Source organism: Leucopleurus acutus, assembly GCF_964270905.1.
Source record: "Leucopleurus acutus genome assembly, chromosome: 9".
Classification (NCBI taxonomy): domain Eukaryota; kingdom Metazoa; phylum Chordata; class Mammalia; order Artiodactyla; family Delphinidae; genus Leucopleurus; species Leucopleurus acutus.
In genome coordinates this window covers 93,200,543-93,217,735 of record NC_139144.1, presented here as the reverse complement: position 1 = coordinate 93,217,735, position 17,193 = coordinate 93,200,543, and the positions used below count along the sequence as shown (strand labels likewise).

General features: G+C 40.2%; 1 protein-coding gene across 2 annotated transcripts in view; it reads left to right on the top strand.

The window, feature by feature from the left end:
- Positions 1–17,193, top strand: part of DGKI (diacylglycerol kinase iota) — a gene marked incomplete at its 5' end in the record, with an annotated part of 450,403 nt that overhangs the window by 225,987 nt on the left and 207,223 nt on the right. For both annotated transcript variants that reach the window (XM_082846809.1, XM_082846808.1), the window contains 3 exons: positions 1,158–1,274; positions 11,694–11,768; positions 12,433–12,528. In XM_082846809.1, coding sequence (XP_082702935.1) covers positions 1,158–1,274; positions 11,694–11,768; positions 12,433–12,528 — 288 coding nt within the window. The remainder of the gene's footprint in view (positions 1–1,157; positions 1,275–11,693; positions 11,769–12,432; positions 12,529–17,193) is intronic.

The window sequence follows — 17,193 nt, the reverse complement described above, 5'->3', positions numbered from 1 at the left end:
GAAGCTAATGTTAATTTAATGGGGATTTTATGTTCATTAGAAAACAAATGTTACCACTCATTATCACTTTACAGTCACCAAAAAAGATGATTGAAAATGTGATTGGCCTGGGCTTCCCTGGTGGCGCAGTGGTTGAGAATCTGCCTGCTAATGCAGGGGACATGGGTTCGAGCCCTGGTCTGGGAGGATCCCACATGCCGCGGAGTGACTGGGCCCGTGAGCCACAACTACTGAGCCTGCGCGTCTGGAGCGTCTGCGCGTCTTGTGCTCCGCAACAAGAGAGGCCACGATAGTGAGAGGCCCGCGCACCGCGATGAAGAGTGGCCCCCGCTTGCCACAACTAGAGAAAGCCCTCGCACAGAAACGAAGACGCAACGCAGCGAAAATAAATAAATTAATAAAGATAAACTCCTACCCTCAACATCTAAAAAAAAAAAAACGTGATTGGCCTAAGGTTACTCAGTCCATTGGGGTATAAACTTAAGCCCCTAGAACTGCGGTATCATTATCATCATTAGTCTGCTTTTACTTCCTTTCAAAAACCAAAAGCACTTTAGACTTGCCAAGTATGACAGGACCATTATTTTTTCAGTGGTCCTAGACAAACCTAGCAGAAGCAGTCTTTTTGTTCCCTCTCGGATTAACAGCTCTCTAGAAGAGACATCTTCTTTCCTGGGTCCCCTACACTGGAAGGACGACCTGGGAAGGATTTACATCTATGGATAGAAAAAGGAGAGGCAGATGGTCGGCATTGCCTTTCTGCTTGCCTTCGTTTCCTTCTGGACATCGTCCCAGATCAACCAAGTCTGTCACCAGCGCCAGCCAAGTGAAACAAAATTATGTGCAAAGTTAGCCTTCGTAGACCCCTCCAAGTCTCTAACATCTTTATGTAAATATCCTATTAAAAGCTTATCAAATTTTAGCCGGCTTGTCCTGTAAGATGGATTTCTTGTTATCAATCGTTATCAGTTTGTAAAGTGGAATGAATTTGAAATCTGGTCTCTAAGTTCTTGGGGCTGGTTGGGCAGTGACGAGAGCGTGTGACCTCAGAGAGAGAGAGAGTGTGTGTGTATGTGTGTGTATACATGCACTTATTCCTTCTTGTGGCAGCATCGTCCTTTGCACAGAATTGTTTACTGGCCTGTTTTTCCCTTTAGTTTCACAATAAGGTGACCTGCTTCATGCTGCACCAGATTGAGGAACCCTGCTCCCTGGGGGCTCACGCTGCTGTTATTGTCCCGCCCACCTGGATCATTAAGGTGAAGAAACCTCAGGTAACTGCCGGAACCTTGGTGCTGCTGGGCCAGCACAGAGAAAAAGTAACTGCTGCTTCTTGCTTTTCTCCCCCTGACGAATCTCTGGGTTCTTACAATCTCTGCTCACTCATCCCCAAGGTCCTCTGCTTCCCAGCTCATCCCATTAGCCCATCACAGTTCTGCGTTGGGCTCTCTCATGGAACCAGCCTCCACCTCCTAAAGAAATCAAAGTTCCACAGCAGGAGTGTTTCCTCCCCACTCAGGTGCTAATGTTCTCTTTGATGGGTGCTCTCCTGAGTTCATTAAGGACCCGTAGTGGGTACAGCTGATTCTCACACAACTCTCTTCTCTTCCAGCCTGGGCAACCCCAGGGAGTGGCTGTGAGGGCGCTCTGTGCCATTGTTTGGTTGCTATTACCACCACTTCCAACCCGAATGCAGACTGTGGGTCATGACCTTCCCCAGTACACAAGGCCTGCTTAGAGAGCAACACTCTTTTCCTAAGGCAAAGTAGAATTTATCGTCTTAACATCTAATCTCATTCTGTATTCCATCCTCATGGTACTTTCTGTCCTGGAGAGTCTCTGCTGCTATATTCTGGGAGACCTTGGTAGTTTTTCAACAAGGTCCTAATCTGTGATAGAAACGTTTCTACCTTTGTACTGTACATCTTAGATAGTCATCTCCAAGTTATGGGATGGCAGACTTTTAATGTTACAGGGAGAAGATTATACCTCCCCCGGGGTGCGGGTACCTTAGGGAGTCTTCTTGAATGTAGTATCTTTAAAAGATATGGCAGTCCTACTTCAGATGGTCTCCAAAATTATCATGTAGTGTATTCTCATTGACTCAGTTTTATTTAAAAACTGGTGGATCAGGGACACTGTTTTGCTTCATGTGTTTTATATAAAAGTTTTGCCTCTGATGAGTAACATGTAGGAATCATCTTTTCAAGTTACAATCCATGGAAGCCCTTGGGAACTGTTTTCCAGAGGCGAGTACAGTATCTACACATTAAAAAATGAAACATCTAGTTATTTTTACATTTTAGAGCTGAATGTCAGGAGATGCTAAGTAAGTTGTCCAAGGTGACATAACAAGTCAATTACAGTACTATGTCTGAGATTCAGGTGTACTGATTTCCAATTTGGTGTTATTTTAAGACCTCTTTAACATTTTTACTTCTTTGTGTGTGTTTTTCCCCTAAAATTCAGTAATCTCTCCATGTGCTGTATAGTAAATATTCAGTTAAATCAACACGTTTTTCATCAAAAACCTTGATGGTATCAGGAAGGCTACTAGGCATTGTGATATAATAGACAATCCTTGCTCTGAAGAACCATATAGTTATTTTAAGGAAAGATCAGGGAGAGCTTCATGAAGCAGGTGGATTTCATTCTGCCTCCTTACAGATGGGTGGGATTGAGGTCAGTGGAGAAGGAAATGACCAACAGGAGAATGGCACAAGCAAGGATACTTTGTCCAAAATTATCTTCATGGGACCGTGAGACTAGGTTGACTGCTGTGGAAGGTTTGTGTAGGAGGTGTGTAGGGCATGAGCATAAGGTTGCTCAGGCCTGGCTGGGGGAGATTTTTGATTCATGTAAACTTTATCCTTTTAAGCAAAGGAGTGATAGAGGAAAACTGTATTTTAGAAGAAAACAACTAGCATGAGTGTGTAGGATGACCTAGTGGTATGGGATCTTGGGCCCCTTAAGATAGAACAGAAAAATCAGAAGACTACCACTCTGCGGAGAAATTCTAAGTTTACTTTTCTAAACTTTAAAAATTCTTTTGGTTGTGGAAATTTTCAAGCAAGTGAAGAGAAAGAGAAGGTCATAATGAATTCCATAGCCATGAACTTTGTTTTTTGGTGTCACAGATATTTTTAATGTTCATAAAGACATAAAACAGATTCTATACCTGAAGCACCACAGATAATACAGAAATTTGACTTGAAACACAAACTCTGCAATTATCATTTCACATCCTGAATTGTTGTTGCAATATTCAGTAACACATTAGTCGTCACTTCTTTCTAACTAGTCACTTATTTCTTTCCTATAAGGAATACTACTGACAAAACATCATACTCATTCATCTCTTCCTATAAAAGCACTTCTTTACTATGTGTCTTGTTCAACATTACATTTAAATATACAGATTTTAACTCACTGTCAGAATTCTGGAACCAAGACCTCATATACCTGATATATTCCTGTCTGAGGTCAGGTCCTTCTTGGTCTTCATTTCAATTAATGCTTTTCTCATCCTATGTCTAAATAATAACCCTTAGTTATTGGTATGTTATATCATTAAACATCTTTTTCTATATTCATCTTTTCTGAAAAGGAACTGATCTGCAATGCCGATACTAGTAAACATTAAAATAACTAAATAAGACACTTGAGCATAAAAGCGTATAACCCTGAACTTTTCTGCTGTTATTGTTTAACCTAACCCCTGCCACACCATATTTTCTTTTTTGTAGTTAAATTTGTTTTGAGATTCACATGCAGTTGTAAGAAATAACACCGAAGGATCCCATGTACCCCTTACAAACTTTCCCCTCATGGTAACATCTTGCAGGATCATAGTATAACATCACAGCAAGGATCTTGACATTGATTAGTCAAGACACAGACCAATTCCATCACCGCAGGTATCCCTATGTTACCTTTTCAGAGCCACATCCATTTTTCTCCTGGTCCCACCCCATTTACTCTGTCTTCCCCAAAGTGGAAGTCTTCCTTTTTTTCTTTTGCTAGAGTATTTTAAAGCAGATTTTAGCATACCATTTAATCTGTAAATGCTTCATTTTGTTTCCTGAAAAGATACCACTTTAGAAAGACAACTACATACAATTATCTCACCCATCAAAATTAAATAATTTGAGGTGGCATCCTTAAAATATTTTCTGGTTGTTTCAAATATATCTTTTTTTACAGTTATTTTTTTCAAATTAGGATCCAGAGTCTACAACTGCCTTTTTGTTGACTGATCTCTTAAATCTCTTTTAATCTATAGCAATCTCCTCTCTTATTTTTCCTGCCATTTATTTATTGAATAAATTGGGTCACTTAACCTGTAGAATATCTCATATTTTAATTTTGGCTGATTATTATTGTGTTATTAAATGATTTTATTATTGTGTTTTAAAATGATTTTCCGTATGGCCCATATTTCTTGTAGAAATATTTAGATATAAAGACATTAGATTCAGGTTTAACTTCTTGGCAAAAGGACAATATGGGTCATGGTATCTTTTTCTATAGTGTAGCTTTTAAAGGAACATAATATCAGGTTGTTCACTCTTAGTGACGTTAAGATTGATCTGTGAATTCAGGAGCTGTCATCCTAATCCATCTATTATAAAGTTGTCCATCAGTCTTTCATCTATAATTTTATCCATTAAGGATTGTTACCTGAATCTGTTATTTCATTAGGGGTTGCTAAAGGGTGATTTTTCCAGTTTTCACTCTTCATTTTTTAGCTACAATTTTTCTATAAAGAGACCTTTCCCTTATGACCAGCAAATACATAAAACATGCTTACTCGTTTGCCCTTAAATTTTCAGGATAATAAGTTGGTATCTTAGCAACTTTTATTAAGTGGCTGGTTGGTGGGGGTGTTTGTTGGAGAGTAGTTCACAGTCTGGATGCTAAAGTCCAAAATTTTTTTCATCATGCACCTTTTTATTACGTTCTATGATTCAGGACATCGTAATAATAAGAATGAAAGCTAACATTTATTGAATGCTTTACATGTGTTAGGAAATATTTTAAGTACTTTACCTTCAGTATTTCATCATCACAGTGCTGTATGGGGCAGGTATCCTATTAGTCCCATTTTGCAGCTAAGGAAAGTAAGGAATAGAAAAGTCAAATAAATTAACTGGGACTATATAATTATTGAATAGTTTGAGATGGCATTTGAACCCAAGAACTGTGATTCTGGAAACCAAGCTTTTAATGATATGCCATGCTGCCTTACCGTGTTACTGTAGCCAGCCTTGCTGAATCAGTTTTAAAATTTTGGTGGTCCCTCCTCCTCCGGGCTCCAACGCCATTAAGTAGTTTAATCAATTAACTAAGTTCTATGTAAAGGGTAGTGTATGATGAGCTTGGGGGCAGGGTTGCAATAGAGTAGTTCTGAAGAGCTCTGGCTTGCAAGCCAGGCTGCCTGGGTTCATAACCTTGCTCTGCCACTTACTAACTTGGTTAATCTCAATCTCTTCTGTTTCAGTTTCTCAGCTGCAAAGGTTAAATAATACTAGTACCTAACTCATAGGGCTTTCGTGAGGACTAATGAACTAAAAAAGAAAAAATAAAACACACAGGACAGCACCCGGCTCATTGTAACCATAAACAAATGTTAGCTCTTGTTATTTTCCTTCTTGTTGACTTTTAGGGGTGCAGGGTATCAGGTGAAGCCGCACAACAGCAGATAGCAGCAGTGGGTAGTCATACAGGGGTCAAGATAGAAGTTACTGATCCCTGAGCCATCTGTATTACGGTGAAAGAGGATGTAAAGAGGATGAGATTTCCAATGGAGAAGGTAGAAGTAGACAAGGATAGGGGCCATAGCCTGGCACCTACTCTGTTTCCAAGTGCACCTTGAAATACTACTATAACTGTTGTATTTCACACTGTAGTGGGATTGTGTATTCACTAGCACAATGCCTATCCCATGGGAGAGAGTCAAGCCCTGATCATTTACTGAATAAAAGAACGGAAGAAGACTGGGAGAACATCCATACCCAGAAAGTGAGAGGAGGGAGAGAATCCTGCGAGATAGAGAACTATGGTTGCATTAAAGTTTCATTATTAAAAATGAAAAGAAAAATAGGGCAATCATCAATGTTAAATTCTGTAGACATGAAAAAAATCACAAGGATTGAGAAAAGTCCTTGTGTTTGGGGCCAGAGCATTGATGACCATAAAAACTGTAGTTTGTTAAGATTGATCTTAAGAGTGTAGAGTATGGGTGGCAACCTGTTAGTGATGGTGTGGAAGCAGTAAGATTAGAGAATTTGTTGGAGGTATTGGGAAATGATAAAAAAAAAAATAGAATTTGGAAAGTAGATAAAGAACAGATAAAATGTTTTTTGACTTTTAGAATTTATATATCTTTCCTTCTCTATATATTTCTTTATTTTTCTATGACACTGCTTAAAAACGATAAAGGAGAAGAGGCTTAATTGAATTAAGTAAATGTTTAATTAACCACATTCAAAGATGCTGTTACATGCAGTGAGAGGTCCAAAGATGAATCAGATGTTCATTTGATGTCCACAAAGAGTGTACTCCCCAGTGGGGAAAATAGACACAACCATCTAAATCACTGGTCAGGGTATTTGTGGATTCTGGAGAGGAATTCAGCCACATGTAAATCTTTAATGAAAGAGTAGCTTTCAGATGTCTGGGAAGGTTTGTCTTTTTGATCAGTGTTCATCTCGTGGGAGAGATACATATATGGTGGTGAGAGGAAGGGGCCAGACAGGTTGTTTGAAATAGCCCTGGTCAGTGAGATGCCTACACATCTGAGGCAGAGAGAGGTAAATGCCACCTAAGATGTAGAAACACAGTGAAGACATGAAGCAGAATTGAGCAGCTTCAGTCGTGGAGAGCAGCCTAGGCTCAGTGGAAAATCTGTCATTTGTGCTTGGTTTTGAAGGATGTGGGTGGCATCCCTGGGAAGAAGGATGAGGAAGAACAATGCAAGTTGGTACGACATAACTGAGAACAGCAGTGAAGATGGGTCATCAAATAAAGTCAGCTTTATTTGTGATGTTTGTGTCTAAACAGATGAGAGAAGAAGAGTAAAGGAAATCTGCTGGAGTGTATAATGGTCAGGAGAAGTGGGTTGTAAAGAGGTGGAATTAAACCATATATTTTCCTTCTCTGTTGAAAGATGGCTGGTTCTGAGTGGATAATTACTCCGTGACCAGCTGTGGAGTTGGGAGCTGCATGAAAGTTTGATGGTAAGGGAAATGAGGGCTGCCTGGATGATTTGCTGGGTTTCATCACCAGATTACTTAGAGAGACCTAGAAGTTAAAAGATGATGGACGGTAGATGACTGGAAGGAATTAAAATGACAAGAAAACCAAATTTCAACAACCAAACCTGAATCTGTTGATATAAAGTAAACGTATATTTAAAGTTACAGATGTCAGTGTTTGGACTGAAAATGTTAGCAGATGATATTTTGACTGGATGAACGCGTTAAAGATGTTCAGATGCGAGTGTAAGCACTTGGAGCTGGTGGAGCAAGACCTGTGTGACATGAACTTTTCGTGGGTTAAGTTTGGGGGGGGGACACTGCGTTTTTAATAACTAACATCGTTCTCCACTTAATGCTTTAAAATTTGGCTTTCCCAGTTAAAAAAAAATCATAGGGAAAAGTCTATATTAATACGTACAGATTTGACTCTTTTGAAAACTACTGTATATGTCCCACACTATGGATAGTTTGCAGTTAATTTAAGCCAACTCCTTCCCAATGGATATTCATATTCTTTCTAATGGTCTACTTATAAAAATGTCGCTATCAACTCCTGCCTAGCCTTGCGTTGCCTTTCTTCATGCTAGTCCTTATTCCTTATGACTGGATGATCTTAAAATGCTGGGAACCCTATGATATGTAATAGCAATGGCCAACAATCTCCCTCAGTGCCCAAGTGACTTCCTTTGATTAGTTCTAAAGGTCAAGCGATACTTGCTGTGATTTGGCCGAATACGCCTGAGAAGCTGCAGAGACCCTGTCCTTAACTTTGGAATGAGTTTTCCTGATCCTTCTGCTTACCCGTCCTCACAACAACCTTTGCTGCAATGGTACAGCTCAAGCAGGGCAGAGTGAGAACGTTCTTTAATAGACAAAGTCCATGGATTGCTCTCTTATTATCCATCAGAGTTTTGTCCAGTGTATGATGGAGGAGGGCTTCATTTGGAATGATGAAGTGAGATATCTTCTCTTTAGATCTGTTATTATTTAGATCCTTTGTGATCCCATCACCTGAGAAAATCCCTGAAGGGTAATAAGAGTAGTACGTTAGGCTTCATTCACAGCTGAGTGATTCACCCATAAGATTTTGTAACAGCCCAGGAAGGAGTCATAACTATGATAAAGATTGTGTTGATAGGATCATTTTTGTGGCAAGGTAATTCTGCCCAATACCTGGTACAAGAAAACAAAAGGCCTTTATCTTTTCTTAGGACTTTAACAAAAGAGTGGGCACAGAATGTACAGGGGGTGAATGCTGTTGGAATCAGAAGAATGTAAAAATCCAAATGAGAGCACAGTATTTCACTGTTTGGAAAGTGTTGAACTTGCAAAGTGAACCCTTTGTATCACTGAGTTAGCCGCCCTTGTTAAGAGGGCTGCTTTGTTTGTTTGTTGACTGTATCACCAACAATTCTAGACAATAACGTCTTGGCATAATTTTTACATTCTTGGAAAGCATGTTTCGTTTAGCTCTCACAATACTGACCAGGCAGGGTAAGTGTTAGTGTGGATAAGCAAGGCTAGAAGACTTGTCTTGGCCAAAACACAGCCCGAATCTGCCTTCACGTCCATCTGTTCCTCGTTGAATTACGCTGCCTTCTAAAAGAAGTGATATATTGAGACAGAGATACATATTTACACGGGAACAGAAGGAAGCCTGGGGAATTTGGATGTGTGCTGTGAAGTTCCGTACTGCTTATCTCTTGCTATTTGACCATCCATAGGGCTGTAAGCTTACTCAGAGCTCACATAGAAGCGTCCAGGTACTGTAAGTCAACCACCGTGCTTTATTTTTGCCCCCTTCTTGTTCTGTGGGATGATGGCCTCAGATGCGTGTGGCTCGGTGAGGCTCAGAAGCACTTGTATCTGTGTTTAAAACAAAGGCCGTTTTGTGTGTCTGTTCCCTGTTAGTTGAGCTCCCCGCCTGCCCTGTTTTCGGACATCAAGCCTTATTTTGATGTGTTTTTCTAACCCTCTGTTTCTCAAACATACTTGATCATCAGAATCACCTGAAGGACTGTGATTTCTGTGATCAGGCAAGTTTAGGAAACAACCTCAGCTTGATGCACTCGACCTACCTCTTGGGGTTTAATTATTGAGTGCTGTCAAGAAGCAAGGCCGACAGTGTGTTCCTGCAAGCACTCGGGGTCCTGCCTCTTTCTCTTGGCACTAAATGAATGAAAACAGCAAAGAAGTTAGGAAACAATCACTCACTTCCTAAGGATCCTTTTCAAAATCAGGAAAGACTCACTCAATGTTGTGAACTCTAAAAATATTGGTTTATTATTTCCACAACGATTTGAGTTCATACCACGTGCCGGGCATTTGTGCTGGGTGTTGGGGATCTAGAGCTATGAACGAGGCAACTGACCTTTATGGAAGTGCTTTTCATGGGATGGATACCAAGTTAACTACTTCACATCCTTTTTCTTGTTTAAACTCCACAACTGTCCTGTGAGGTAGGTATTATCAACTTCATTTTAAAATTAAGAAACTGTTATTTCAGAAGTTTGACTGACTTGGCCAAGGTCACAGATCTAAGTGACAGGGTGGTTCAGAATTTACACCGAGCCTGGCAGATCCCACACCTCACGTTCCTCACCGCAGTGACTGGCTTTACCACAGTACATATGGCTACTCACTCTGCCCTTTGTACTTGAAACAGGGGTTCTCAACCCCAGCTACACATTCGAATTCCCTGGGGAGCTTTTATTTTATTATTCTATTCTGGGGAGCTTTTAAAAAGTATCTTTGCCTGGGCTTCACCCCAAAAAAATTAAATAAGAATGTTTGTTGGGGCCCAAGTACCAGCACTCAGAGCATCACTGAGTGCCATCAGGTAGATACAGCTTCTGTTGGTCTAATAGTTTTCAGCATTCTTCTTGGAATATTTGGCTGATTAAAAGTTTAAAGGTTCCGAGTAATTTTTTCTTCCCTTTTAATAAAACTGAAAGTAGTCAAAATATAGCAAATACTCGAAGAATGCAAAAGTTTCCCAAAGAGGGGCACGGCAGTATACCCATTTAAAGAGGAATTCGGAAATTTGGAGATCTGTTTGCAGGAGAAGTATAGTGTAGAGTGAGTGATGACAAAGCACCTGGAATCTCGAACACCCATGAACTTCCGATTTCTGGGGAGATTCAGAGAACCTGAAGACTTGGACAAATGGTTGTCCAAGAAAGTTTCCTTCATCCTTGGTGAGCACAGGCCACAAATCAACTTATTTTTTTCATGGTTCAAATGAAAGTAAAATAAAAACTAAATAGTTTCAGTCTTGTAACTTGGATGTTTTACTATATGTACTCTAGACTAAGGTTTATTTTGAATGTTAAGAAAAAGCACTCTAAAATGTTGAAGAATAAATACCTAAGTTTCTTCAAGCTGTTTGAAAACATTTAATCGCTCAAACAATGCAGTTGTATATACTTATATAAGCTTTTAAGTTAAGAATTTTGTATTTCAGGCTTTCAACACTCTGTAAAACTCTACGACATGGTAGTAATAGCTTGCCTTTATGAAGATGGCAATCTAATTAACTATTGACTTTTCACTAATTAAATCTGGCTTTGCCTTGTCTTCAGCCAGTGAGCTGTGACTGTCCCCTGAGAGAGGTTCTTCTCAAAGCATCTGTATAAAATATTAAGAATAAATAGCTGTAATAATCACAAAGTTGGGGTCCATAAAATCCCTAGAAAGACTGGGAATGTAAATTTGGGGTCACTGTGTTTCAGCAAGTTGGATGCAATTCTATGAGAAGAAAAAAAAAATCAATGTTACCAGGGGAGGGAGGACTTTTTAAACTAATGGGTCTTTAGCCAGAGAAAGGAAGAGCAGTGGCTCGCACTCTATTATTATAAGTAACTCGAATCTTTGCATTTTAAAACCAAGCCATTAATGCTGATAGGGGAGTTGGATCATAAAGTTCCAGTGGGGTTGAGTCATTTTATGAACAGGTCATTCCCTATAAAAAGTAAAAAGAGAAAACAAAAAACGAAAAAGGAAAACGTGAAAAATGGCCTCCTTTTTTACATTTCCACATAGGTGATCTCCATACCAGGAGGTGAACTTGAACTTGGTTGGGCGGGAGACGGACCTGGTTGGGCGGGAGACTGGAGCCCCTCAGAGAATTTGGGATTCTTCCATTTTTACTGGGAGGGTTGGCAGGTATAACATGTGTTGTTATGTGAGTCCATGAGAGCCTCCAGGGTTCTAAGTCCCTGCCTCTCCGTGTGGTGGGGAGTCAGTCGCTCACTCTGAAGCACGCGACTGGGTTCTGTGTGTGGCTTACCCATGAGCAGTGGCTTGGAAGTGTCAAAGCATGAGAAGCATGAACGTCGAACAGCATGTGCTGCCGTCATCTTCTAGATGGTTCTGCATGGGAAAGCTCGTGGGCCGTCTGCCTGCGAGCTCAGGTGGTCCCTTCTTTCCCTACAGAACTCGCTGAAGGCTTCAAATCGGAAGAAGAAGAGAACAAGCTTTAAAAGAAAAGCCAGTAAAAGAGGAACTGAAGTAAGTGTTTGAGGGTGATGGTCCAGTGAAATCCATCCTCCTTTCCATAGCCGCCTCTGTCTGACTTGACCTGGCCAAGCGTGTTTTTCTGATCTATCTCCTGCCACTCTTTCCTTCACCTCATTCTAACCACACTGGGATTCTGCCTATTCCTTAAAAAAAAAAAATATATATATATATATATATATATATATATATATATATATATATACACACACACACACACACACATATATATAAATAAGTATATAAATAAATATATATATTCCTTAAAAAAAAAAAAAATATATATATATATATATATGAAACCTCCTGCCACTTCAGAATCAGAGCATTTGCACTTGTCTGTGGAAGTATTATCCCAAAGGTTATAAAGATGAAGATAAGAGCTAGAACGTTTCTAGAACGCTTTGAGTATACAGAATAAAAACAAAAGCGTGGCTTAATTCTTGGGGGCAAGTTATAGCTTGCGATGCTTTCTCGCTTACTTTGAGTTAGCCCTGTGAAACAAGATGCAGAGGTTTTTTGGGGGGGCGGGGTGGGGTTTTTTTTGGGGGGTAAGGGGGTAGCGGTGGTGCTAGTAATTTCTCACTTTCATTGTTTTGGGGCTGCCTTTCAAGTCACAGATGTATGTCTCAATAGTTCTGCTTTCTTTCTTCATTAGGAAAACAAAGGTCGTCCTTTTGTGATAAAACCTATCTCTTCTCCTCTCATGAAACCTTTGCTTGTGTTTGTGAACCCCAAGAGTGGAGGCAACCAGGTAAGTCGGTTTTCATGAGTTTCACCTGGAGGCTTCGATGCCTTCTTGAAAACACATTTCCCAACACCAAGTGAAATAGCACCACGTAGGACCCCTAGCATTGGAAGACAGCCAGTTTCTCCAGCAAGGGACAGCCTCACACATGACTGGGCTAGGCAAAGCCTAGAGGTTCTAGGATCTATCCCTCTACTTCCACATAAGGCTTTACTGGAGGTACTCAAAAACCTAACTGCTAATAGTTTCCTTACAGATTTTCAAGAAAGGTCATTCTATAAACTCTTAGGTTTCAGGTTTCTCAACTCCTATAGTTAGGAAGCCCTTTATGAACTTACCTTTCTTTCTTTCTATTGTAATTTAGACCCGACTGCTTTTTTCCCTCTCTTCAGAGGAAAGAGAGATTAATGATTTATTATTCATGATAATCATGAACAACAGATACCACCAAGGCTAGCAAAACTATATTACGTTTCACAGGTTTCATTTGGTCTTTGCCCAAGTCCTATAGAATCATTAGTTATCAACCTCATTTGAGGATAAAGAAATAGCCTTAGAAAAGTTAAATGTAATGACATATCTAAAGTACATAGCTCTTTAAAGGATAGAAATTGTTCTAGAATCCAGGTCTTTGTCTCCTCATCTAGTTTTCTTCCCACTCTCTGAGGCTTCTTATCATTACTCTTCTGTGGGCTCTGATTTTCTGTTATTTTCATGTGAGACTGGATGATAAAATATTTCCTGTGTCCATGAAGGGAAGTGCACATTTTACATTTTGAGACAAGATTCCCTGAAGTATCACGCTAAACAACTAAAAGATTTAAAACTGTTTAGTCACCCCATATAAGGAGGGGAGTCATAGAATTAGGATTGATCCAAAATGATGTTCTTATTGCTAAAGTTAATGGGCATTTTTCCTGATCGCATTAATTATAGTAAAGCTTCTCTTATGGGAGCTTGTAATTTAAAGAAAATATTATCCCTCCTTTCCTTCCTTTCTTCAAAATTCTTGATAATAATTCTTGTGTTAAAAGTCTGTATTAACATTGTAGAGAACAGGGAAAAGAAACGTGTTGTAAGCAGAGAAATAATCTATTTTCAACATTCTGCTCTTTTGAGTTGCTAAATGACTACCTTCGTGTTGTAATGATGGTGAGCCTGACACTGCCACTGGAGGAGTTTCTCAGGAGTGAGGTTCCGTTTGCCCTGAATCTTACCCCCTCTCTATCTCTGGTCTCACTGAAGCCTAACTAGGGTTGGGGGTGTGGTTGGGGACCAAGGAACAGAGCAAAGCTAATGTAATTAACTCCATGATTTTGGCCACCTGAGCCACCACATGCTAATTAATGTCTGATATATTTTATCACAACAGTCTTTATATAAAATGCCTTTGTTAAATTATCATCAGCTTTTTCCCTAGGGCATTCAGAAAATTGTAGGTGATCTCTGCTTTTGAGGAGGGGACGGTCCAGTTAAGATACAGCCTGTTGCTGTTTCAGTCTCTGTATGAATTATTAAAGACAGGGACTTCAGAGATGATCTAAGTTTGCTTCCTCTTTCACTAAATAGAAAACAGTTCATGGACGCCTAAGTGATAAGGATATCGTGTTTGTTAATGACACAAAAGGGGCAAATGGGGAAAAGAATCTGAGCAACGTTAAATATACGTGAGTTGTAAATTGAGTGGATCAGACCGCAAGTGCTGTGGAAGTTCAGAGGCAGGCGGTGACTTGGGAGTGATAAGGAAATGGTGTCAGGGAAGTGGCTGAAATGGAAGATGTGCACTACTTAGTTGTGCAGAGGAGAGAAAACTGGAGGCATGTCCTCTTCCTCCTCTCTTGTCACATTTCTGTTCACCCTTTACTGTAGCACCTTTCTGAACTATTGCTCAAAATTAATCACCCTGTGCACTGTGCCCCTGTCGCCCATGGCACACACCTGTATCATGCGAATTGCAGCATAAGTGCTCCAGGTGTGCCTCTACTGCAAAGATACAGTGTCCGTAATGCCGGGGGCCTCGCCTCTGAACCTGTGATGTCTAATATACGACATAGAGCAGTGAACAAATAATTGTTTAATAAACAGCATGTGTAGAAGATGGGATGTTGTGATGAAAGTGATTCATTTCGAGTACAGTATGGTGAGTAGAGGATGCATATTAAGTTACTAGAAATGTGATTAGAGGTTAGAATGAACCTATGGAGCAGTGTCTTATAAAAAACCAGCTGAGGATTTTGGATTTATATAGTGAAAACTTGTTTTTTGCTATTTAAAATTTTTTTAGTTTTGAAAAATAGTTTTTAAACAAAGGAGTAATAGAATGGAAGATTAATTAGACACATAGAGAATACATATATATAAGTCAGGAGTCTATTCACTTAGCATAAATCGGTTAGAGGACCTTGTTTATACATCCTATATATAATATCAATAGTTTGCATTTACTAATCCCAAACTCCTAATCCTTCCCTCAACAAGGTCCTACAGTATAGCAAAGGGAACTGTAGTCAATATCCTGTGATAAACCATAATGGAAAAGAATATGAAAAAGAATATATATATATATATATATATATATATATAAACTGAATCACTTTGCTGTACAGCAGAAATTAACACAACATTGTAAGTCAACTATGCTTCAATAAAATTTTTAAAAATTTTTAAAAATCAGATAGAGGGATAGCTCAATGGATGGATGGATTGATCAATGGATGGGCGGACAGATGGACTAATGGTGGATCATGGATGAATGGATAGATGGGCACGTGGATGAATAGGATACATAAAAGGAAGTAGAGCAGCAAGATTTTCCAGCTAATTATCTGGAAAGTGGCTTTGTTATTGATGGGTTTTCAGGAAAGGAAAGAAATTATTTTGGGGACGAGGTTGAAATGAGTTTGAGGAATTTGAGATCACAGTGAGCTGTTCACATTTTTTAAACGGCCAGTTGCGAGAAACAAAAGGCTTCGTGACTTCGCTGCCACTTGCTGCACTCTGGCTTGTGAATGCATCGCCCTAAAGACGTTACCTCCGGAATAGCTGGGATTCTCAGAAGTGTGACTAACCAAATCAAAATTAATATTACAAAACTTTAAACTTCTATATATTCCCTCTCTGAAGTAGAATTCTTTACTAAGCCTAATAAATATGAAGAACACTGTGCATTGTTTCTAAGCACAGTGTGAAATGTGGAGAAAGCTGTAAAGAAATCCAAACACCCATCTACAATTAGAATCATTCAAACTGGCCTCCAGCGGCTTCGCATATTCACGGTTCCTTCTTCAGCGTTAGGATGGCACAGCTTTGATCCCCCGATTGTGGTGAGCAGGGCAGAGTCACGGTCAGGGCTGATCTAACTCCCCTGTCAGGGCTAGCCTTTCCTGAGCTGTGACCATAACATGACCTTCACGTTGCAGACGAGGGCACGTTCAGCCGTAGGATGGGGAGTCAGAGGATGAAGCAAACCATCCCATCTGGCAAAACGCAATCAGAGGAAGGAGTTTCTTATTCCTCAGTTCCTTTGAATCTTGTTTCCTCATAGTTTTTCCCTCCTTTTTTTTTCTTTCTTTTTTTCTTTTCTTTTTTTCTTTTTTTTTTTTTTTTTGGCGATACGCGGGCCTCTCAGTGTTGTGGCCTCACCCGTTGCGGAGAACAGGCTCCGGATGCGCAGGCTCAGTGGCCTTGGCTCACGGGCCCAGCCGCTCCGTGGCATGTGGGATCTTCCCAGACCGGGGCACGAACCCGCGTCCCCTGCGTTGGCAGGCGGTCTCTCAACCACTGTGCCACCAGGGAAGCCCTTCCCTCCTCCTTTTATTCTCTCGGACCCAAATGAGCCATAGTTGAGACAAAGAGCCAAAGGGGAACAGAGGGTGGCAGTGAAAACGAAGCAGGTGAACCCAAGGAAGGAGAAGTGGGGTGGGGGGCATATACCCTTTCCTACCTGGAGTTTCTCGCTCTGGAGCATTCTGTATTCAAGCCTTACATAGTGTGCTGTTCTGTTTTGAGAAGGGAGACCATTCACTTCTATTTACCTTACAGACAAGTTGAGATTAGTAACATGACCTCTGTATCTGTTTGACATCCTCAGTCATGAGAACCTTTGAAATATCACTCATTAGAATTCTTATCTAGGAATTTTCAGTTTCCGGAAAATTCAGGAAATTTCCGCCTGACACTAGTGTTCAGTCCGGGTAAATTCTATTTGAATATGTGCCCCTTACTCCCTTCTTATAGTCCAGAGGCTTTCAAACTGTTTGTAAATAAAACCCATGAAGACACTTGTTAGAAATGCTCCACCCCATAAAATCTGATGCAGTGGGTCTGGGTTGAGGCCCAGGAATGCTACCGGTTAGCAAGCATCTCCCATGATTCTGATGTAGGTCTTTTGTGGAACACATTTAGGAAAACATAAAGAAGAGTCATATCAGGGTCTCTGAGATTACCTGGGCTTTGTGTGAGGAGCACAGTGGGTGAGAAGTTATTTGAGATGAAAGTTTATTTTTTTGTTTGAAGAATAGCATCTCAGCTTGTCCTTACTTTCTTCAAGGAGGCTCATCTCGTAGCTCAGAGAAGTGGTTCTCAGCCCTCGCTTCATGTCAGAATAACCCCGGCAGCTTTTAAAGAACAATGTCTGCTGCACCCCATGCTAAGAGCCTGTGAGAACAGGAC